Source organism: Cricetulus griseus, chromosome 8 (genome assembly GCF_003668045.3).
Source record: "Cricetulus griseus strain 17A/GY chromosome 8, alternate assembly CriGri-PICRH-1.0, whole genome shotgun sequence".
In the NCBI taxonomy this organism is placed as follows: domain Eukaryota; kingdom Metazoa; phylum Chordata; class Mammalia; order Rodentia; family Cricetidae; genus Cricetulus; species Cricetulus griseus.
In genome coordinates, this window is record NC_048601.1 from 23,855,561 (window position 1) to 23,878,428 (window position 22,868).

A 22,868-nucleotide genomic window follows, 5' to 3' on the forward strand; every position below is an offset into this window, starting at 1 on the left:
TGATACAGTCGAAAGCAAGAGTGTACAAATCTTGAAGATCTTGCTTTCATTTCTTTCAGATATACATCTAGAGTTGAGATTGTTGCATCATAGCATAGTTCTGTTTCTGATTCTTTGAAGAACCTTCATTCTATTAAATTTTGGCTTGCTTCCTTGGAACTGGAGCCTTGTCTAAGAGCAGTGATTGAGTAGCTGAAACAGTTCCAGGCCACAGGGACCCAAACCCAGAGGTCTTTGAGTTAGGCCTCTGACTGTCCACAGGCCAGAGCTTTGGTGTCTGTCTGTAGCCTAGCAGCCCAACCACTCAGCTGCAGGAAGACCATCTGAGAACACAGCCATCCTGGTGATTTGGGTGCTATTTCAGAGGCAAACCACAGAGACACTCAGTAATCAGAAATGTATTTCATCTGCATCCCAACAATGTTCCAAGACAAGCATCCCTCTTCACCTACTTCCAAGTCTCTCGGGATGTCTTAGTGCCCACAGAGTAGGCCAGGGAAAGGAGTGCATCCTAGATGGCCTTTTGGGTTCAAGATTTGTGTACCTGCTGGCATAGGTGCATGAGGTACGGCCTCTATTTTCTTATTCTTCTGCTTTTGTTTCCTTTTTCTATTTTTATAAACCATTCCCCTCCCCCACCCCCTCCCTACCATCTGTTCTAAGAGCTGGGAGTCAGGGCAGCCTTTCCTGTTAGGAATGAAAAGCACAAGTCTGTTCCCTGTGCTCTTCCAGGCCTGTCTCCCCAGCACTCTCCTCCACAGCCCAGGGATGTGTAAGCGGCTGGGTCAGCAATCAGCTGCTATGAGACAAAGCACAGGGTGCTGTGGGCTGCAGAGAACCACACAGATGCCTGAGACCTGAAAACCTGGCCTCGCTGTTTCTTCTTCCTCAGGCTCCTCATTTCCCTTGCATCTATCTGCCATACCCTGACCTTTCCACCCCCAGGAGCTCTGGCCCTTTCTGGCCAGGTTTCCTGGTCTGTAGGTTCCTGTGATTATGAGTGTTGATTTTTCCCAGAATGCTCAGATGGGTGGCACACTGAGTGAGGAGAAGCCAGGAAGACTATGATGCAGCTTTGACCTTCAGGATTGGCGGGGGTGGTGTGGGGAGGGTTGGGGGGGTGATGCTTAACAGGATGGGACCTTCTGCCATTCTTCCTGGCCATTCTCAGTGTGAGTCACAGTGCTGGGCCAGTTCCCCGGGGAGTGAGGCAGGCCTGGTGGTGTGAGATGGACAGAACCGTGCTGGCCGCCCTGGGCTGTCTTACCGCTGTGCTCACCTGGCTCACAGAGGCGAAAGGGGAGGCAGCCCAAGGGACTCTGTCTCGTGTAGTTTTACCCTGGGTGCCGGTTGCATTGTTCTGAGAACCAGCCTACTTCTGTTTATCCAGTGTTATTAGTGCCCTGCAGGTCATGATCCCTTAGCCAGGGCACCTAATACTTGCCTGCCTCTCCAGAGCAGATACTCTGCACTCTTTGGGGACCTGGGCCGAGACGGCACATTAGAATAGCAATATACACTCACAGGCACTGGAGTACTTGTTAATGAAAGCGTTCAGCCACGACAGAATTTGATTTGGGAATGCCCTGTGGTGGTCAGCAGCCCCGGGGAAGCGAGAACTTACTTCAGAGTAGGCAGTATCCAACCAAAGGGATGTCTGCTTGCGAGGCTAGAGCCGTTCTCTGGAAAGTAGTATCCAAGATGATTGTCAAGGGGAAGTGTGGTGCTACTACTGGTGGGAAAGGCTCTAGAAATGTGGTCTGAGATGGGTGTGGTGGTCCACGCCTTTAGTCCCAGCATTTGGGCGGTAGAGGCAGGTAGGTCTTTGTGAGTTTGAGTCCACATAGTGAGTTCCAGGACACCAGAGCTACACACATAGTGAGATCCGAGAGAGAGAGAGAGAGAGAGAGAGAGAGAGAGAGAGAGAGAGAGAGAGAGAGAGAGAGAGAGAGAGAGAATTCTGGCAAGAGCTAATCAGTGGCTGCCAGTTAGGAACAGAGAAAAACCATGTTCCTTCTTGGCACGGGTAATCAGGCCAGGTGTGTTCAAAATTTGGGCAACGCTGCATTGTAACTCCGGTAGTATCAGGTGGTTGTGAACACGGGTAGGCCATGGGGGTTGGGATTGAAAGGGGCAGGGCAATGCCCGCCCTTTCAAGCCCAGTTACAGTCAACTGTCAACTGTTCCTTGCCACTCTTTCTTCTGCCTCGTCTGTCATAAAGATGTGGATTTTTCCATTCTCACAAGCTGTCTTTTGACTACCATTTCTGAGTCTGGGCTTGTAAGAAAAGAATGGACTCTTTTTATGGCCTTCAAAATATTTTCTTGCTGCCGTGACCTAAAATAAACCTTTATTTAGGGGAGACCGGAGGTTGGTTCTGATTAATTCCAGGACTTCTCTTGCTTGTTTTTGTATTTCTTCCTTATTTGTAGGGCTAGAGATGAGCCCAGAGCCTTCCATATGTTAGTGTTCTGACACTGAGCCACACCCCCAGATAATTCATTCTTCTTCTTCTTCTTCTGATCTTCTTCTTCTTCTTCTTCTTCTTCTTCTTCTTCTTCTTCTTCTTCTTCTTCTTCTTCTTCTTCTTCTTCTTCTTCTTCTTCTTTTTTTAAATCTTGTACTCTTGGCCACATGGATATCGAAACAGGCCATGTTTATTAGTAATGTGGCTTTTAGCGTCCAGAGCCAGGAGGGCTGTTGAGTCAGTCACAGTTGTGTGGTAAGAAGCTAAGGCAGTGTGTGTGGTAAGAATCACCGGCTTGCACTCTCCAGCTTGTCCTCTCTCCTGGGAAGCAGCAGGAGGGAAATGCTGATCCTTGTACTTCCCACCCCCTCCTAGGGGTCTCAGGGGGTTTTGATTTAATCCCATCAAGTTTGTAGAAAAGTGAAATGTCCCCCATTTCCTGGAGCATGCTGTTCCTTAGTGATTTGTCCCAAGAAACAGCTTCTCTCGGTCTTAGGGTCACTCATGTTGTAGAACTTGGGGTCTGTCTCTGAGAATTGCTTCCACCAGCACCAGCACCTAGGGGCTCCCACCAGCTTGAGTCCATCCACTGGATAGTGGGCGGCTCCTGGCCCCTCAGTTTCGGTGCCTTGCATCTCCCCAGCTCCTTCCCTCACCTCATCCCAGAGTAAAGCCTCTTCATAGCAGAGCTCCTCCCAGTGTCGTTTATCCCAGAGAGAACTGCAGTGAGTGAGTGAGCTGTCCTAACTGGAGCATTACAGGAGTATGGTGGGCAGGGCTGCATTTGACCCAGAGGACTTCAGGGCTCCAAGAGCTGGCAGGTCATCAGCCCTTCCTCCTCACCTTCCGAAATGGAAACTAAAGCCTCAGGAGGAAGACTGACTTCCGAGGGTCACACAGCAGCCAGTGCAGACTCCAGGCTGTGGTGGGACTCCTGCACTCCTCGTTATTTGTCTCTGAATAATGGCTCCAATAAAACATGTCACAAAAGAGATCAGGGGAAGAGTGGGTACAGAAGTATGTAAGGTTGCTGCTTCCCACCTGTTCAAGTGTTTGTCTGCACTCATCCTGGGAGACTGGTGGTGGCCATTTCTGATGAGTACTTGGTACGGATAACATCGTCGCTATCCTAAAAGATGTATTTGAAAAATGCGGTGGCTGTAAACCCACCCTGCATGAACCATGTGCAGGCGAAAGCTTTGCGATTCTTGTGTGCCTAGTGACTCTGATGTCTCCTGCTTCTTAGCCATGTCTGACACAGTCCTTTGGCTTTCTTCAGTCCTCTCTGTACTAACTCTTGCAGTAGTCTTTGAAGAGGCCTTATCTCCTTGCTGGCCTCTGTCAGGTTGGTTGGGGTAGCTCAGGTCTTGTGCAGAGTTCCAGGCCCCCCTTGCTCATGGGCTCTCACATTGCATACCCTCTGCTTGAATAGTTTCCACTCCTGCCATATGCCGATGGCTCCTAAACCCGCTCTCCCTCACCAGCCATTCAGTAAACTTCAAAGTCATCCATGCTAAGTACTTCCATGTAATGGGTTCAAGACAGTGAGCTCACCAGCCAGCCACACAAATGAGCGATTTTGGTTTTAATCTTTTGGCTTGCTGTAGTTTGGCCTCCTTCAGAAAACTGGGAGTCACTCGTGGCTGCTGTGTATGAGAGCCTCACAGCACAGCTGGAGTGACCACCCTGCCCAGTCTTGCATGCCCTCCTGGCCTAACTGAAAGCCGCAGCAGTCCCTGGAAAGTCCATTGTAACACTGCCTCTGTGACCATGCTGCCTACTGGACTGTCAGCTCCCAACACCCTGTACGGTGCCTGTAGTGTCTCTGTGAACTTCCGTCAAGGACACGAGTGCCACTGGGAAGGAGCATGTCTCCGGGGAAATGTTCATGAACACAGAGATGCTGACCATTTTCTTTTTCCTCTTTGTTTTCCCTTAGATTAAGGTGACAGTGCCTGCTGGAACCACAGCCATCCCACTGCCCCCCTGTGGGGTTGTGCCAAGAGCAGGATAGCATGGAGGAGAGGAAGCAGGAGACAACGAACCAAGCTCATGTCCTCTTTGACCGGTTTGTCCAGGCCACTACCTGCAAAGGAACCCTCAGGGCCTTCCAAGAGCTCTGTGACCACCTGGAACTGAAGCCTAAGGACTACCGCTCCTTCTACCACAAGCTCAAGTCCAAGCTCAACTACTGGAAGGCCAAAGCCCTCTGGGCCAAATTAGACAAGCGGGGCAGTCACAAAGACTACAAAAAGGGAAAAGCATGTACCAACACGAAGGTAAGCCCGGCTGATCCTAGGACCTGGGATCACAACACAAGGATTTCACCTGGCTTCCATGAGCAACTGAGAAGAGGAGGGTGGGGAGAGAGAGCAAGGCCTCAGCCTAGCTGAAGGGGTGAAACTTTGACTGATGAAACTTTGTTACCTGTGTTCATTTGACATTTCTACCCACCAGACCCTGAGCATATTTCACGTACTCACTTACTGAACATTCAAGGTTTGAGGGCAGGTGGATAGACAGTTTTTATTTTTCTGAAACCCCCACCCCCCAGCCTCACACTGTTAGAGGATGCAGGTCCCTCAGCAGGGACAGACATAGCCAGGCCCGTATGAGTATGCTGTCTGAATGTGACTTCATGGTTCTTGGCCTGTCACCTTTTCCAGAGTCATCTTTCCATATTCAGCATGAGATAAGGATTTGTAGCAAGCGTCACCAGGCTTCTTCCTATCCATAGTTCCAAAGGTCAACTGTAACTCACACACAAGGACCTTGGAAATGGAAGTTATTTCTATTGCTGTCTTCACAGTGTAGACAAATAGAGCTTCCACAAAATAGACTTGGACTGAAACCTGAGGTTTGCACTCACCTGAGTGGGAATAAGCGTGAGGAAGTGAGAATGTGTGCTCACTTGTGTCAGGATAGGTGTGAGCAAGAGAAAGGGATGGAGGTAATTCTGGCCTTCCTCTTTGAAGACTTCCTTCTGTGAGAAGTCTGGGAGAAATTAGGAAACAAATTTCCAGTAGCTTCAGGGCTCTTATTTGGCTTTTCATTACATTTAATTTATCCTGTGAGACACCTAGAGACCTAGCCCATGGAGAAATTCAAGATTTGAAGGCATGATTTTCGTGAGTGACTGCTAGACTTTAATTTAAAATAAAAGAAGGGGCCTAAGGGGAGCTCAGAGGTAGAGTGCTTGCTTTTCAGACCCTGGGTTCCAGCCTCAGCATCTCATCCTCCAAAATTACACACACACACACACACACACACACACACACACACACACACACACACAATGTTGAGAGAAAGAGAGAGCACACACAAAAAAATGAAGAAAACGGATACAAAATCATGCATTTTGTGTTTTCCTTCTGTGCTTAAAATGCAGGCTTGCTTAAGGTCAGGATTTGTCTTGCCTCAAGTGAGTTATCAAGAGTACTTCCCTGAACTTTCAGTCTAGAAATGACTTTAAAACTCATATCAGGGCCTGTGGAGATGGCTGAGCAGTTAATAGCACTTGCTTTTCTTGCACAGGAATGGAGTTGGGATCCCAGCACCCACATTGGGTGGCTCACAGTTGTAACTCTAGTTCCAGAAGATCTGACACCTTCATTTGGCCTCCTTGGGCACCTGCAATGCACAAACATATACACACAGACCAAAATAAATATATTTTAAAACAAGATAAAACACGACTCCATTGCATTTTCTGATCTCTGTTGAAGGAGTTCAACAGTTAGTGTACACACACACACTCAGGCTCACAACATACATACACTCAGGCTCACACACACACACTGAGGCTCACATACATATACTCAGGCTCACACACACACACTCAGGCTCACAACATACACACACTCAGACTCACATACACACACTTAGGCTCACTTATACACACATAAAATAAATAAGTAAATAAATATTTAAAAAACAAAAACCCAAATTTTTCATGACCCTTCCTTTGGGTCTTGAAAGTTGCCCTGTAGGAGGCATTTGCATGGTAGACCCAGACTCAATCGCCGGGATGTGGCTAATACTCTCATATTTGGACAGCAGTCTGCCTATGGCTTCGGAACTTCCTAAGGGTCCTGTTTTGATGGAAGATGAGATGTGATTTTTCATGTTTGTTGAGATGTTGTCCCACTTAAGTCTTGCTGAGCTGCGGGTCCTCTAGGCTGCTCGAGGTAGACATGGAAGGGTTTAGTCTTCTCTGCTCACAACAATCATGACCTCTTCCTTCAAGCCATTGCAAGGGCTCTGCTCTCCTAGGCAGACTTCAGGTGTCTCGGTCCTGGAGTATGGCCCTGGGAGTGATAGTTATAAGAAGTGTGTTTGTAGAGGTGTGGCTTCTGCCCTGAAAGTACCTGTGTTTTTCCAGTGTCTCATCATTGGAGCTGGCCCCTGTGGTCTCCGCACGGCCATTGACTTGTCCTTATTGGGAGCCAAGGTAGTCGTCATTGAGAAGCGAGATGCCTTCTCCCGAAACAATGTCTTGCATCTCTGGCCCTTCACCATACATGATCTTCGAGGTCTGGGTGCCAAGAAATTCTACGGCAAGTTCTGTGCTGGAGCCATCGACCACATCAGTGAGTACCACCCACTCTTCCTGCTCCATGTGCAGTAGACAGAGACAAGTAGGTTACCTGAGGAATTCCTCTTCAGCCAGGGTGTGCCCCTGCCAGAGTTCAGTAACCTAGGCTTCTTAACCTCAAATGGGTCTCTTGTACAACAAAAGAGAGTTTGGTTTAAAAATTCTTAGTTAGGAGCCAGGTATGGTGGTGCATTCCTTTAATCCCAGTACTCAGGAGGCAAAGGCAGACAGATCTCTGAATTTGAGGCTAGCCTAGTCTACTGAGTGAATTCTAGGACGGCCAGGGATACACAGAAACCCCAACACTCCCCCACAACACACAAACATACATGATTCTTAATTGGGTCTTGGCCTCTTGCTGAATGCCCATGGTATTTCAGTGGAGGAGGAAGGGTGGGCACCAGAAATAAGGTGGACAGTTTGGATTTCAACCCCCTGGTGGTTCTTAGTTCAGTGGAAGGGAATACACAGGCTTGGGTTCTGTGTTGTGATCTTGCATTCCCTCTACTGATGCAGGAATATAGTGCCATGGGGACACAGACGTGGAAACCACACACACAAAGAAGTAAGAGTCATAGCTTGGACACAGATGCCAAGTCTGTGTTCTGATGAAATCAGAGCCTTGTATTTTTCTTAAGATAGTCTTGTTTTCATGAAGCGGCGTATCTGAAACCAGTTTGGAACAGTGTCTGCATCATCAAGCTGGAGAAGTCTTTTCACTGTCATTAATTAGTCTAGGGAGATGTTAGTAAGTGGCATTTGTTCTGAGCTCCTCCATATGTGACCTGGAAATACATTCAGCCATTAGACCTTTTGCTGTTTGAAGCGGTTATTCCAATTTACCCAACACTAGCTGGCGGCTGCCACATTCCACTGGCAAAAGGAAGTGCTCGGCCCATCTGCCAGGTTGTAATTTGTAAAGCATCCTGGAACCCACAGTTGTCTGCAAAAATAAAGTATGTGCTAGCACAGGTCTCAGTGAGTCTTTGAGAGTGTGACTCAGAAGGGCGAGGATATGGTCAGCTGAGCAGAGTAACCAGGATGATAGCAGGGGATTTTCGCGTGCTCATAGCTCATTAGTCACAGGCTTCAGGTAAACTTGACTGTAAGAAAGCACTGGGGTTGTTGACTGAGTGGATTTGTGGTCCCTTTCTGTGGCCAAATTTATTTTAGGGCAGGGGTATCTTAAACCAGGGACAGGATTTCTGTCTCACTGTAACCTGTCATCGATGCCAGATCTAGTAGGAGTTCATTAGGCATCAGATATGTTTATTACTGTGGTCATGAGCAGGATTCAGTCCTTTTGGACCTCAGTTTCCACGACTGTAAGTCACTGGTGGTGGGGAATGATAAGAGATAGGGTGGGGCTGTGCTTTCTTTTGTGTGTCTGGTAGGAGCACGTGAGGTCAGTAGTAGGTTAGAATAGAAGGTGGATGCTGTGACACCCTACCTGTGAGTTTACCTCACCCGTGCTCGCAGTAAGTAGGTGCCTCTGAAGACTATGGCAGCACTCACAAGACCACTGTGTCATCAAGTTAGGTTATTTGGAATTCCCTGCTCCAGAAGTAGAGTGGCCTAGTATATCCAAAATGTTTCTTTCACTGTTTGATGCTACCTTTACAACATGGAGAAACAAAGAGAACTTCTGAGACATGCCTCTGCTACGACAGCCTTTGGGAAGGCTAAGCAGATATGGATGGGTGGGAGCCTGAGGGTAGACACCACAGGGCTTGCCCCTTCCTGTCCCCTTGCCATCAAGATCTTCGTGTTCTTCTAGGTATCCGTCAGCTCCAGCTAATCCTCTTGAAAGTGGCCTTGATCTTAGGAATCGAAATCCATGTCAATGTGGAATTCCAAGGACTTGTTCAGCCTCCTGAGGACCAAGAGAATGAACGTGAGTTGGACTGGACAGAGGGAGGCACAAGGGCCCTGAGTGGGTGAGAACAGATGAGATCATGGGAGGAACCAGAAGGACTTGCAGGTGGTTTTCAGTGCTGACTAAAGGGGCTTTGTTCACGCAGCCTGGGATTTTGAGAACTTTTGGCTTACCCAAGAGTCCTTAGACGTGGTGTTAGGCGTGACAGGCATTTGTATTGTAGAAAATGCAAAGGTAAAGAAAGTGTCTTTGTGAGCTCTTGTCAAAACTTTCTGCATGAGTCTGGCCCCTTATTCTATAACATGTAGTACTTTGGACTGGGACGTCGTGTGGTCTGGGTGTGTGGCTTCCTCTGGGTCATGACCTTCATTTTACTTTTGGTTCACAGGGATAGGATGGCGAGCATTGGTGCACCCCAAAACTCATCCTGTATCAGAATATGAATTTGAAGTGATCATCGGTGGGGATGGGCGTAGAAACACCCTGGAAGGTACTGGCTTTGACCCATTCTCCCTTGCCTGGCTCATTGCATATTGGAGGCTGGCCTGTTCCCAGAGACCACAGCCCTAAGAATTTGCATGTGTGCTGCCCTGCTTGGGGTATTTCCCACAGAGCACTAGGAGACAAGCTGTGCTTAGAGGTATCAGTACTACAGCTTTTGGTCTATGCACAAATGTCCCAGGCATACAGCACCCCTCCATTTTAAGGGTAACCACTGGTACTGAGCAGTAATCTGGTCAGATGGATTTCACATTGTCCCTGATGTGGGAGGGGCCTTCCTTCTTGAGTTGTTCCATCCCTGTTAGGTGAGCTATCTACTTTCCCTGACTCTGACACTCTCGTTTGAAGTCCTTATCCCTTCTCTCTCCCTCTAGGATTTCGTCGGAAAGAATTTCGTGGCAAGCTAGCCATTGCCATTACAGCAAATTTTATTAACCGAAATACAACTGCAGAGGCCAAAGTAGAGGAGATCAGTGGTGTGGCTTTTATATTCAACCAGAAATTTTTCCAGGAGCTAAGAGAAGCCACAGGTTGGTGTCAGTGCCTCCAGAGCCCAGAGGTTGTTGGTGTGGGTAGCCATGGCTGTCACTGCTGTGTCCTCTGTCTTCTGTTCTGTTGCCACTCCCATCCTTTGTTCTTAGCATGTTTCCACCCTGCTGCTTTCCCTTGTCAAACCCAGCACAGTGACCAGGCTGCCCTGGGGTTTGTTGTTGTTGGTTTTGCCTTCTGCCAACTCATCCCCAGCTCCTTTCCCTGCTCTTCGAGCCAGGTTCTCTGCCGGATGAGCGGGCTGCCCACTGGCAGCTCTGGTTTTGTTGACACTGTGACCTTTGCTATCACTGTTGGCCTTCTGTGAGGTCATCTGAGCTCACCGGCAACCATTGCTGGACAGGAATGGGTTGTGTATGACTGTCTTCTGGTGGATTGAGTTATTCTGCTGCCATGAAACAAAAAAAGAGTGTCTTCATTTTGTTTTCTAGAACTTGATTTCTTTCAATTCCGTGTATCTTGCAGGTTAACTGAATAAAGATTCAATATTTCTCTCTATATATATTTAGGTATCTATCCTGTTAGAAATCTAAGCAATGCCTCCAGCTTCCTTGGTGATTAACAAAGAGGTTTTACCTGGTACCTAACCCATCCCCTCTTGTAGATTGGCCTTTGCTTTGCTTTTCCCATACCATGTTTTGTTTACTGTTGGTCATGGGTAACCTAGGCTACTGAGTAAGTTATAATGCACCACAAGAGAAAGCAAACCTCATGATTTCCATGCGCCATGCAGGAAGTGGGGCTCTGAGCCTACACAGCTTTCGTGCCTGGTGCTCTTCAGCCCTTTTCTGTGAGACCCCCCAGTCCAGCCTTGAGGATCCCCTAATGTCCCAGTCTCCATGATTCTCACACGTCTGTCTTCTGGTTGCAGGTATTGACTTAGAGAACATCGTCTACTACAAAGATGACACACACTACTTTGTGATGACGGCCAAAAAGCAGAGCTTACTGGACAAAGGGGTGATACTGCATGTGAGCAATGAGTTTCTTTCAGGCAGCATCTTTGTTGAACTGCTTGATAGAGTCACTAAGAATTTTAGTCTGATAGGTTTTTCCTGAAAGGGAATAGAAATGACACTGAACACATCTGGAAACTCATGCTATTTATCAGCTTAACTCAAAAATATTTTTATTATGGAAAATTGAACTATAAGCAGAAGGAAGAAGGTAGAACGGGTCTATGTGGCCAGGATTATGATTAGCTTTAACAGTTACCAACATGGCCAGATTGTTTCAATAAACCCAACCCCTTCCTCACTCCCCATTCCTGCTCTTTAGAGCAAGTATTTTTTAGAGCAAGTGTCAGACACCATGTCCTGCATAATTAGCCAGTTTAACTTCAGGTAACCTGATTTACAATTACAGTAAATCCCATGCAGGACAATCATTGATTAGTATACCCTCCCACACCCACTGTTTCCCTACCACAGTAATGGGGACTGAGCTGAGGACCTTGTGTGTTCTAGACAAGAACTCTGTCACTGAGCTACACCCCTAGACTTTCTTTCAAAGAACTATTTCCTTTGAGACTGGCTCTTACTAAGTGGCTCAGGCTGGCCTTGAAATAACACCATAGCCCCAGGCAAGCCTTGAAAGTGTAGTTGCCCTCCCTTAGCCTCTGAGTAGCAGAGATTATATGCCTGCACCACCAACCCCACCCCCCCACATTAGTGGTTCCTCTTTGGGAAGGGTGGGTGGAGGACAGGATGGCAAGTGTTGGGAACCAAGAAGCAGCCCTTGGTGTTTACAACAGCCTGACAGGTTTTACTGCAAATGTGATTACTATCAGTCCAGGGAACACTGACCTGACCAGATCAGGGCATATGTAAGACTCTTTCTAACTAATAGCAAAGGCCTGGTGTCCATCCTTAACCAGTTCCAGCTCAGCCCTTTTTCTTGGTGACTAATTGTATGATCTACCCTGAACTGATGGCCTGAAATCTAAATCACAGGCTGCATGGTTCCTGAAGGAGCATGGCTGCTTTCTCACTCGGTCTCACAGATCTGATGTGATAATTACTGTCTCCGTGTTATGAATGGACAGAAGAAGCCTCAAATGTGCTGACTTGGCCCCGTGCAGTTCCCACCAGACTCTTAGGGAGCTCTTTGTGTCTGCAGGATGGTAACACATCAGGCCCCTTAGAATGAGTCACACTACTGCTTTATCTACAGCAGACTGGGGTGTGAGCGGACAGGCACGAGCTTTCGACACAAAGTCCCCTGTCCACCGTGAACCTCGTGTCTGCCTCTCAGCATGGCAGCCCTGTGGTGTGTAGGGAGCAGCAGGACAAGGCTCTTGGTACAGAGTTCCCTGCCAAACAAAAGCATGGCATGTTTGGCTGGTTTCTTTATGAAGCTGGCTGATCATTATCTGGGGCTCTTCTGTTGCTGTTGCTCCAGCAGTTGGCATGCCTGAGGACAGAGTCAAGACTCAAACCAGCCATCCATGCAGATCTGGGTCTTCACTTAAAACTGAGTAAGAACAGTCTGGAATGCTGAAACATGGTTTACTTTGCTCCTATATTTTTGTAGTGTAAGGGGTTTATGCTGCTAAATACTAAAGCCATAGTGGCCACTTAACATTGAACAAACAGTATTTTCCAGGACCGACTTGAGTGTTTGTGTTTGGGCTTTTGACAGCTTATGGTTGTCACTGAGTACCATTAGGGGCACTTGGAACCCACAGGCCTCACTTTAGGGGAGCAGACTTGACTCAGTCAGTGCGCAGGAACCTCCAAAGCAGAGAGGAAGGGCCTCACTTCTCCACACAGCACACCCTTTTTGTTTGTTGGTGGTTTTTCATGGAGCCTCGCAGAGCCCTCTGTATGATTTAGGGATCTCCGGTTCATTTTCAGAGCGTTCCCTCTCATCGTCCGGACCTGCTCTTGCTTCACACTGCACTTCTCTTGGTGCTAAAGTTTTCAGGTTCCCTTTAGGTGTGATAAGTCTGGATTTCTTGCTGCCAAAAGCCATCAGACACCCGGATTAAAGTGATGACAGGAAATACCACAAACTTTAAAAATGCCTTTCCAGTTTACAAGGTGCTGTTACATGGCTATCTTATTTGATAATTTTTAACAACTCTGAGCTAGATGAGCTTTGCTGCTAGTGAGTGGGAAAGCCAGGTCCATTTAGACAGCAAAGTTGATTCACTCTTAACCAACGCCCCCCCCCCCCAACCACCCCAATCCCTGTTCTTTGTAATTGGTGTAAAAGATTTGGTTTAGGAATTTTAAAAACACCTTAGGGAGAAAAACACCATGAGACAAGGTCATGTTTGATGTTCACTGTGGGATTCTCGAATCCCTGCTTGGGCTGCTCCATCTTGGCCTTTGCTCTTCCTGGACAGGACTACACAGACACAGAGCTGTTACTTTCCCGGGAGAATGTGGACCAAGAAGCCCTGCTGAACTATGCCCGGGAGGCTGCAGACTTCTCTACCCAGCAGCAACTGCCGTCTCTGGATTTTGCCATCAATCACTATGGGCAGCCTGATGTGGCCATGTTTGACTTTACCTGTATGTACGCCTCTGAAAATGCTGCTTTGGTACGGGAACAGAATGGACACCAGTTACTAGTAGCTCTGGTTGGGGACAGCCTCTTGGAGGTAAGTACTAAAGGGGGCAGAGAACTAAGTGGTAAACAGGAAATAACAATGAGTCTGAGTGTTCAGGGTTGTGGATGAGCAGAGAGTCCCTTGAAAGAATTGTACCATAAAGGAGAAAAGTGATGGTGGGCCCCTGGGATACTGGTTTCCTTCCCTCTTTTAATAGCTGAGTTGCTTTAACTCTGCGTATATCTCTTTTGCAGCCTTTCTGGCCAATGGGAACAGGAATAGCCCGGGGCTTTCTGGCTGCTATGGACTCCGCCTGGATGGTACGAAGCTGGTCTCTGGGCACCAGCCCCTTGGAAGTCCTGGCAGAGAGGTAATGGAGAGAAGCCGTGGGTACCTCCTACAGGACTGGGGAGTCAGTCTGCTCACTCCTCAGCCAAGTGCAAGTTCTTCCTTCTCCTTGTTCGTTTGTTCTTTTTAAAAGATGCTTTCATGTTCAAGTAGAGAAAGGCAGGGAACTGTTTTATAAAATCACAGAAACCTCAAGGTGATCCTGCCCAAGCAGCTCTTCTCATAACCCTCCCCAGATGAATCTGCTGTTGGCATGTGGTGTCTACATCTTTGTGCCCCACCGATGGGTCTTGATTCGTTCCCGATAACTGCATGAGCAAATGCATAGCAGCCCCACAGTGGCACCCATGCCCCGTAAGGCAGTGTGGCAGTGGGAACGTGCTACAAGGGGCATTTGTTAGGAGTGACTAGCTGATGGAAACCCAAGGTTGCTGCTAAACATTTCTTGAACCCCTGGATGTCAGATGTTTGGAAGCAGATGACTGTAAACAAGGCAGGGACACTAGGATTTACTTGCTGTTTACCCTGACCAGAGAAACAAGAATGTGAGATTTCCTAGATGAACCCGATAATGGCTGCTATTCTCTGATAATTGATATTATTACGTTTCTATTGATGTGACAAAGCAGCATGACTGAGGCAACTTTCAGAACAGAAAGTTTTTATTTGGGGGCTTATAGTTTCAGAGGGCCATCGTGATGACCAGGCAGGCAAGGTGCTGGAGCAGTAGCTCAGAGCTCATATGTGATTCATAGGCATGAAGAGAGCAAAGAGAGAGCTAAGTGGGAATGACGTGGGCTTTTGAAACCACTAAGCCCTCCAACAAAGGCCACACCTCCTGATCCTTCCCACACAGTTCCACCAACTGGGGACCAAGTATTCAGACATATGAGTCTTTGGGGCAGTCTCATTACAACCGCCACATTTCTGGTAGCCATAGAGTAATGCAAAATGCATTTAGTCCAGCTTTAGAAATGCCCATAGTATATCACAGTCTGAACACTTCCAAAGTCCAGTCTCCTGAGATGCAAGGCAAGCTCTCAATTGTAAGCCTCTATAAAATCAAAAAGCAAATTACAGGCTTCCAACATACAATGGCACAGAACATGTATTACCATTCAAAACTGTTAGACTGGGGGTATAGTGAGGAAATACTGGGCCAAAACAAGACTGAAACACACAGGGAGGCAAAGCTCCATATCTGATGTTAGCTTTCAACTTTGCTGCCTGCAGCACACTTCTCTCTCAGGCTGGTTCCAGTCCCTGTGTGCCACTCTCCCTGGCAGACACTCCATGGTTCCGTCACCCCAGCATCCTGGGATCTTCAGTACAATGCAGGCTTCACTTTTACACCTTCAGGTGGCCCCTCGGGGCCAAGCAGGGACTCCCCTGCCATAGCCTGGGGGTATAGTGAGCAGCGCTCCTTAACATAGAGGAAGATTACACCACACCTTTACTCCTGTCCTTGTGACTCTAAACCCTGAACCTTGCAGCTGGTATTTCCAAGTTTGGCTGCCTACTTGGGATGGAGCCTGGCCCCTCCTTGAATTACATTTGCATAAATTTTGCCTAGTTACTTTTTAGGAGCAGAAAATTCCTTAGGCCTTTTTGCTTTCATTAGCTGCAAGGATAGCTGGGTGGGGTGGGTGTCCTGAGGGCACCACTCCCTTTTTACCGTTTCACACCAGGCCTCTCTTTATCTGTTAGCACAAGCCTTAGTGCCAGCATTAAATTTTCTGTGCTCCTTTTCTGCTCAAACTGTATATCTTGTATTTCTTTTTGCCCTGTTGCTTTCTTTCATTGTAGACCTGCATCAGAATGGTTACTAATAACCATGTGACAGGATTAATAAAGTTAGTTCAGAACTCTTCAATTTAGCCTCAGGCAGATTCTTAGGACTAGGGCAAAAGCAGCCCTTTTTTTCTGTCCCCCCCAAAATATCACAAGAATGGCTTTTAGCCCAGTTGCTAATATTGTCCCCCTCTGAAACCTCTTAAGCTGGGCCTCTGTAGTCTTCATTGTTCTACTCGTTATTGTCCTCTAAGCTCCTACTAGGGTGGCCTGTTAAACTGTGCTTTCAGTGTTCAGCTGCTTTCCTAGTACAGAGTCCCAAAGTCGTCCACACTGCCCCCAAAATCAGCATAGTCGGGCTGGTCACAACAATACCTCACTCCTGGTCCTAACTTCTGACTCTTGTTGTGATGAAACACCATGACCAGTGCATCTCAGGGAGGAAAGGGTTTATTTGGCTTACATTTCCATATCACTGGTCATCATCAAAGTCAGGACAGCAACTCAAGCAGGGCAGGAACCTGGAGGCAGGAGCTAATGCAAAGACCATGGAGGGATTCTGCTTACTGCCTTGCTCTTCTAGTATGCTCAGCCTGCTTTTTTTATAGAACCACTAGCCCAGGGATGGCACCACCCACAATGGGCTGGGCCCTCCCTCCCACATCAATCACTAACTAAGAAAGTGCCCTACCGGCTTGCCTGCAGCCTGATCTCATTAGAGACATTTTCCTAATTGAGATTCACTGCTCTTAGACGACTCTAGCTTGTGTCGGTGACATAAAAACCAGCCAGCACAATTTAAATCTTTAATGTAAGGCATGCATCTGGATGTAATGGCAAAGATTATTTTTTCTTTGTGTTTTGAGATGAGAGTCTCACTCTGTACCCCAGGCTGGCTTAGTACTCACTATGTAGTCCTAGCTGGCCTTGAACTCAGTATTTTCTCCTGTCTAAGTGTCCCATGTGCTAGAATTATAGGTGTGAGCTGCCACATCTACAGCCTCACTGCCACCATGCTAGGGTCCAGACTTTTAGCTCGTGACCTTTGGGCAAGTAACCATAGTGCTGACAGACTCAATGAGGAATACACAGGCCTTTCTGCTTTCTTATAGAACCACCAGCCCAGGGGTGGCACCACCCACAATGGCTGGGCCCTCCCACATCAATCACTAACTAAGACAGTGCCCTACAGGCTTGCTTACAGCCTGATCTCATTAGAGGCATTTTCCTAATTGAGGTTCACTGCTCTCAGATGACTCTAGCTTGTGTCAAGTTGACGCTAAAAAAAACCAGCCAGCGACGGTGTTTTGGAAGTATCCTTCATCCTTTAGATTAAGTGTTTATTCTATTGAGGGGAAGATTCAGCAAAGATGACTTGATGGGCACAGGACTCAGGACCAGACAGACTGTGCATTCCACTAACCTCACACAAGTTGGCCATAGGTTCCCTTTTAATTTCTTTAAAAATCATAGTAAATATTGGCACGCTACATTTCTAAGTTAGCGGCATTTGCCACCACTCACAGCATTGTCCCTGCTCTTCTCTTTGGCCCTTCCCCTGGTCCAGGTCCATGGAGTCACTGAGTTCTGGATCTGGAGGGAAGAGGTGACTATTTGACTGACTTGGTGGGTAATTCAGTGCTTGTCGCTGCTAAGAGCACACTGTTGTATGTCATTGCAGGGAAAGCATTTATAGGCTGCTGCCTCAGACTACCCCTGAGAATGTGAGCAAAAACTTCAGCCAATATAGCATTGACCCTGTCACTAGGTACCCCAATATTAACATCAACTTCCTCCGGCCGAGCCAGGTAAGAGCCTTCTTGTAGTTATGTCCTCTTAGGCCCATGTTTTAGATGCTAAAACTCTGGTCAATAGACCAGATAGGAATGTGCATAACTATATTTGTTATTATACAGTATATATTCCACCAGGAATGTGTCCAGCTATGCTTATTATTATACAGCACACTCTTAAGTGATCCAAGTCGATGTTTCTGTGTTGTTGAAAGTAGGTATTATTTCCCATTACCACAGTCAGCAGCCGGGGCACAGAGAATCAGTCCTTCCTTCTTTTTCTTTATTGGTTGGTCGCTTATTTTGAGTTTGGGGAGGAGGTGGGGAGACTTGAATGTGCTGTAAGCCAAGCATACCTGGACTAACTACATAGACCAGGCTGGCTTTGAACTCAAGATGATCCTCTTGAATCAGCTTCTTGGGAGCTGGAGATACAATCGTGAGCCACCATGTCTGGCCAAATAGAGTTTTTAAATGACTTACAGAAGATCACAAGTGACAACAACGAAAGACCTAGAACTTCACCCATCATCTCCTAATTCAGACCACACAGAGTAGGGCAAAGGGTACCCTCTGGTTCAGTAGTCAGGAGGGATGACGTCACCGACAGCATCACCACCCATCACCTGAGACTCAAGCCTGGTCACTTCTCTTTCTCTGAACCTGTTTTTCATCTGAGAAGGGTAGTTGGTAACCTCTGCCTATACAGCATCATTGTCAGACAAACATGGTTGTTCTCTCGGAAGGGCTCTGAAAGGTTAGGATGCTCTCTACAAGTAGAAGGCGTTGGTGGTGGTGTTAGCCTCGATGCTGTACTGACTTTTTAGAACCTGTGAAGCCACCTTTTCTTGTGACATCTAACAGAGCACAACAGTCCCAAGGAACAGGACTCACCAGGAAGCAGCCTCCTGCACATGTTTGTCTCTATTCTGGAGGAGTTTCTTCTTTGCCTTCTGCCTGATGTATATAGGCTTTGTGTGTGTGTGTGTGTGTGTGTGTGTGTGTGTGTGTGTGTTTGAACAGTGTTTGTAAATACGTTGAAGGTAGGCAGTATCAGATCAGAGGGACAGCCATGGCCAACTGGCTTACTTTCAGCACAGCTGCTGCTGTTCAGGTTTTGTGTGTCTCCAAAACCTCATTCCACTGAAGCTCTAAGGTTGTCACGTGGATTCTGACGAAGCTTTACCGTGGGCGAATAGCTCTGCTTAGCTGTGCAGTACCCTAACCTCAACCCCCAGCCCTGCCAGCAAATAGAAATAAATAAGTGTCTAGACTTCACCAGCTTGCTTCCTTTAAGTGGGGTTTGTTATTCAGGGTTTGATTTTCCTTTTCAACCATTCAACTTCCTGCCAGGTGCGCCATTTATATGATAGCGGAGACACAAAAGATATTCATCTGGAAATGGAGAACCTGGTGAATTCCCGAACCACTCCCAAGCTGACTCGCAATGGTGAGTTCCAACAATGGTCCGAGCTGTTGAAAGAAGACTGCCCTCATGTTGCGTGACCACAGTGCTATCAAAGGCCCTAGGCTGTAGCCACTGGTTTTACCCTCTGGGGATATTAGGTTGTTGCCAGGGTATATTTTTATGTCACGACTGGGGTAGGTTTGCAAGTGGCTTCTAGTGAATAGAACTGTGGATGTTGCTTACACTTTCTGGGATGCACAAAACGACACCCCCCCACCACCACCACACACACACAGAAAAGAATTATGGTCTAAGGTAGTATAAGAGTATACAGGTAAATTTTTGTTTCTTGAACTTCTCCTAGGGAGATATACACAAATGTCTGTTTGTCCCGGATAGGGAACCAACAACAGACAAAAGTAATGAGTCCACTGAAGCGCAGCTCTGTGAACCTGTGAGTTAATAAGCATACCTGCAGGGAATATGGAAATGTCCGCTCACTGAAGTCTCACTCCCACATAGATGGTGCTATTCCCCATAGCTGTGTGGACGGAGTCGTCCCTTCAGTTAGCCCTCTGCCTTCTCTGTGCTCAGCACCTCCTGAGACTGTGTGCAGCTGGGAGGGAGGTGTTTCTGTCCTATGAGGGAGTGTCAACAGCCCTGACCTTAAGGGTCTCTTGCCGCTAATCACAGCTGCGCTGACAAAGACGGCAATGGCTGTTACACACTTGGAGGGCCATGCCCTACAACATCCAGTTACAGATTCTGGAGAGGGTGAGGAAGTGCCCAAATGGATGCAAGCTCCTGGGTACCCGGACACACACTCAAGTTTCAGGAGAGAACATGTGGCCTTTTAGCTGGTCCAGAGACAGCAACCTTAATGCTGTGGCAGGCGCGAAGTCCAGTCTGTGTTTCGTGTGTTGAAGGGCCTCTGGAGAGTGGCATTGAGTACAAGTGTCGGGTGCATTACAGCAGACTGAGTAGGGAAACTCACTGGGTGCAGGGAGGCTGTTTAGGAGATAGTTCGGCAGTCAGTCTGTGGTAAAGGCCGGAATCTGGGGCTGAGGCATTGGGTCACCTTGGGGCCAGATACAGTAGTTCTCAGTCCAAGCTCTGCCGTCTACAAAGCATGTGGCCTCAAGCAGATTAGTTAGAACCTCAGAACCTCAGTTTCCTTGTCTTTGATCTGGGAGGAATAACGCTCGCTGCTCTTGGGTTGCGGACCTGAGGTCTCTGCATAGCACTTGCCACAGTGCTTGGAAACAACAGTTTTGTCATTGTTGTTAATATTAAAAGTCTGAAGCACCACAGAGGATGGCCATTGGCCGTTGATTGTCCTGAGAGGTACCAGGTAGGTAGTTGTGGTTTTGCTGCATCAATTCAAACCAGGAGGGGAGGCGAGAAGACAGGGAAGGTTTGAGTTATCTTGTGAAAACCAGTAGGCAGTTTGTATCATCCTCTTCTCCCCTGGGGTGTCAACCCCTTGAGAGAGTGTTTCTGGGTCTCGGTCTCTGTCTCTCTCGTTTGTTTCAAGACAGGGTTTCTCTGTGTAGCCTTTCTTGGAGACTGTCCTGGAATTCAGTCTGTAGACCACTCTGTAGATCCACCCACCTCTGCCTCCGAGTGTTGGGATTAAAGGTGTAAGCCACCACCATGACTGTGTTCACCTGCCTCTGCAGTTGCCCCATAGACATGGAGCGGGTGGATGTGCAGACCTGGGAGACACTTGAGTGGGTCAATGTCAAAGCCAAGAGAAGGCACCAGAAGTGCTCCGTTTCTTGTCTCAGACCGCTGTGAAAGACTTAGCAAGACTCTTGTCATAGGCGTTTTAAAATCATCTGTTCACAAATTATCAAGTGATTTAGTAAAGCTAAATCCCAGCTGCCTTGGGGACTGGAACAGACTGCTCGAATGCAGATCGGTGCTTCTCGAACTCTCTTCATGTTCACAAAACTCCTCATGATAAAGACATGTTAGCCAGTCAGAGAACATCTGTCTTTGCCTTGTCATTGTCTCCGCACATAATTGTTTATATAACACAGGTTGCTAACCTGGGTCTAGGGAATGGTCTGTCTGGAATATTTGTCCTTCTCATTGTCACCCTACAGTCTCTTCACATGGCACTCAGTCAGGACCTTAGGAAGTGAGACTAAGGCTTTGTTTGCTTCAGGTTTAAGGTACCACAGTGGAAAACCTTTTCTAATCTAATCTCCCGGGTGTTGCTGTAGAGGAAAAGGCTTCCTCAGCCTGTTGCCAGGGAACTCTCCAGGGACATCTTTACTCTGTTGCCAGTGAGGTATCAGCTCAGTAGGTGGCACTTTGCCATCCACTTGTCTCCAGGAGTGTTGCTGGAACATGGCTTCCATGTGGCTGGTCCTTGTTACCCTCCTGGGGTTGTAGGTATCTGTCTGGGGCATTGACCCTGGAATCGAATAGATTAGTATCTGAAATTGTGCATCATGATACCAGTGACATAAATTTAGGCCTCGATGCTTTCTTCTAAAAATAGCACTGACATTTTGTCCCCACCCTCAATAATTTTTCAAACTGGATATGTGTACCGCAAAGCAGATGCTATGTCAGAGTTACTAGGTAAGCACACTTCAATAATTATTTTTATTGTTTTAGAGTCTGTAGCTCGTTCAAGCAAACTTCTGGGATGGTGCCAAAGGCAGACAGATGGCTATGCAGGGGTAAATGTGACAGATCTCACTATGTCTTGGAAAAGCGGCCTGGCCCTGTGTGCAATCATCCACAGATACCGCCCTGATCTAATGTAAGTCGTGACCAATTCCATGTTTCATTTTATATTCACCAAGGATCCCAGAGCCCCTTATGCAGATTTTATGCTTTTCCCTAGTATGGGTTGCATGGTAAAATGATTTCTCTTGAAGGCCAGGATTTTGACTTATTTATATTTAAAACTCAATCCCAAAAATATTAGCTTTAAAAATCATAGCATTCAGAAGGTCAAAAACTGGTTTTAACACCCACCTAGGCCTGTTAACTTTGCACAAAGGAAAACTCTGTTTATTGGCCCCAAGTTGAACTCTTCATTTTTGGCTAGCACTCTCTCGGATGCTATTGATCACAAGGGAAACCTGGCTAGAACACTTGGCTAGCTCAGCCCAACAGGAAACAATAGATACATACCTGATTTATGATGGTCTTGGGCATTTTCTCTGTTAAAGATTATACTTTTTGCAAGTGTGCTCGTGAGCATCATGAGACGTCATCTTGCCTACTATCCCCCTGACACCCATTTTTGACTCCTCTATCTACAGAATCTGTAGAGTGGCCTTGGGTCAGCCCTGTGAACAAAGCACTCAGACCCCGCCCCAGGCATTTGTTGCTATGGAAGCCAAACATTCAGAGACAGCAGCAGAACCTGGTGGATTTTCTTGGCTGCCCTCTTTTTTTTTTTTTTTTTTTTTTAATCACACAGGGGCCCAGGTTTTGTCCATTGTTTTAATCCTTGCTTAAGGAAATCCTAAGAGACATAGCCCCCTATTTTGTGATGTTGGCAAGCTAATGATACAAGAAGTGATAAAACCAGCCTCACATGGTGTAGATTAACAGTGGGGACCATGTGTAAGGCCCTGGGTTTGATCCGCTAGTACCACAAAACAAAACAACTGTAGCCAGGCATGCCTGCCATCTCAGCCTTAGGCGGCTCAAGCAGGAGAGCTGAGTTTCAGATTGAAACTGTCTCCTAAAAAAGAATAAGTAAATATGGAGAGGTGGAAGTGTAGCCTTTGCCTAGCAGAACCCAGGCTTTGGGTTCAATTCCCAGGCAAAATTAAAAGAAGGGGTGAATTTCTGATGTAAAGTAAATGACCTCTGATGCTCATCCAAAAGTTGGTCAAAGAAAAAAAACAAGTAAATGAAAGTAATGTTTTGTCATTTGTACCAGAGAAGTGGGGTGAGGAGGGAGGCTGAAACTGGGAGTGGGGGGGTCAGTTCCATCTCAAAGGCAAGGTGAGG

At 47.2% G+C, this 22,868-nt stretch overlaps 1 protein-coding gene across 12 annotated transcripts in view; it reads left to right on the top strand.

The window, feature by feature from the left end:
* Positions 1-22,868, top strand: part of Mical3 (microtubule associated monooxygenase, calponin and LIM domain containing 3) — a 181,762-nt gene that overhangs the window by 66,944 nt on the left and 91,950 nt on the right. For all 12 annotated transcript variants that reach the window (XM_035448519.1, XM_035448523.1, XM_035448524.1 and 9 more), the window contains 11 exons: positions 4,408-4,747; positions 6,850-7,057; positions 8,840-8,956; positions 9,327-9,428; positions 9,814-9,969; positions 10,860-10,960; positions 13,338-13,595; positions 13,799-13,914; positions 17,365-17,491; positions 18,830-18,926; positions 21,513-21,660. In XM_035448519.1, coding sequence (XP_035304410.1) covers positions 4,484-4,747; positions 6,850-7,057; positions 8,840-8,956; positions 9,327-9,428; positions 9,814-9,969; positions 10,860-10,960; positions 13,338-13,595; positions 13,799-13,914; positions 17,365-17,491; positions 18,830-18,926; positions 21,513-21,660 — 1,694 coding nt within the window. In that variant the 5' untranslated portion in view covers positions 4,408-4,483. The remainder of the gene's footprint in view (positions 1-4,407; positions 4,748-6,849; positions 7,058-8,839; positions 8,957-9,326; positions 9,429-9,813; positions 9,970-10,859; positions 10,961-13,337; positions 13,596-13,798; positions 13,915-17,364; positions 17,492-18,829; positions 18,927-21,512; positions 21,661-22,868) is intronic.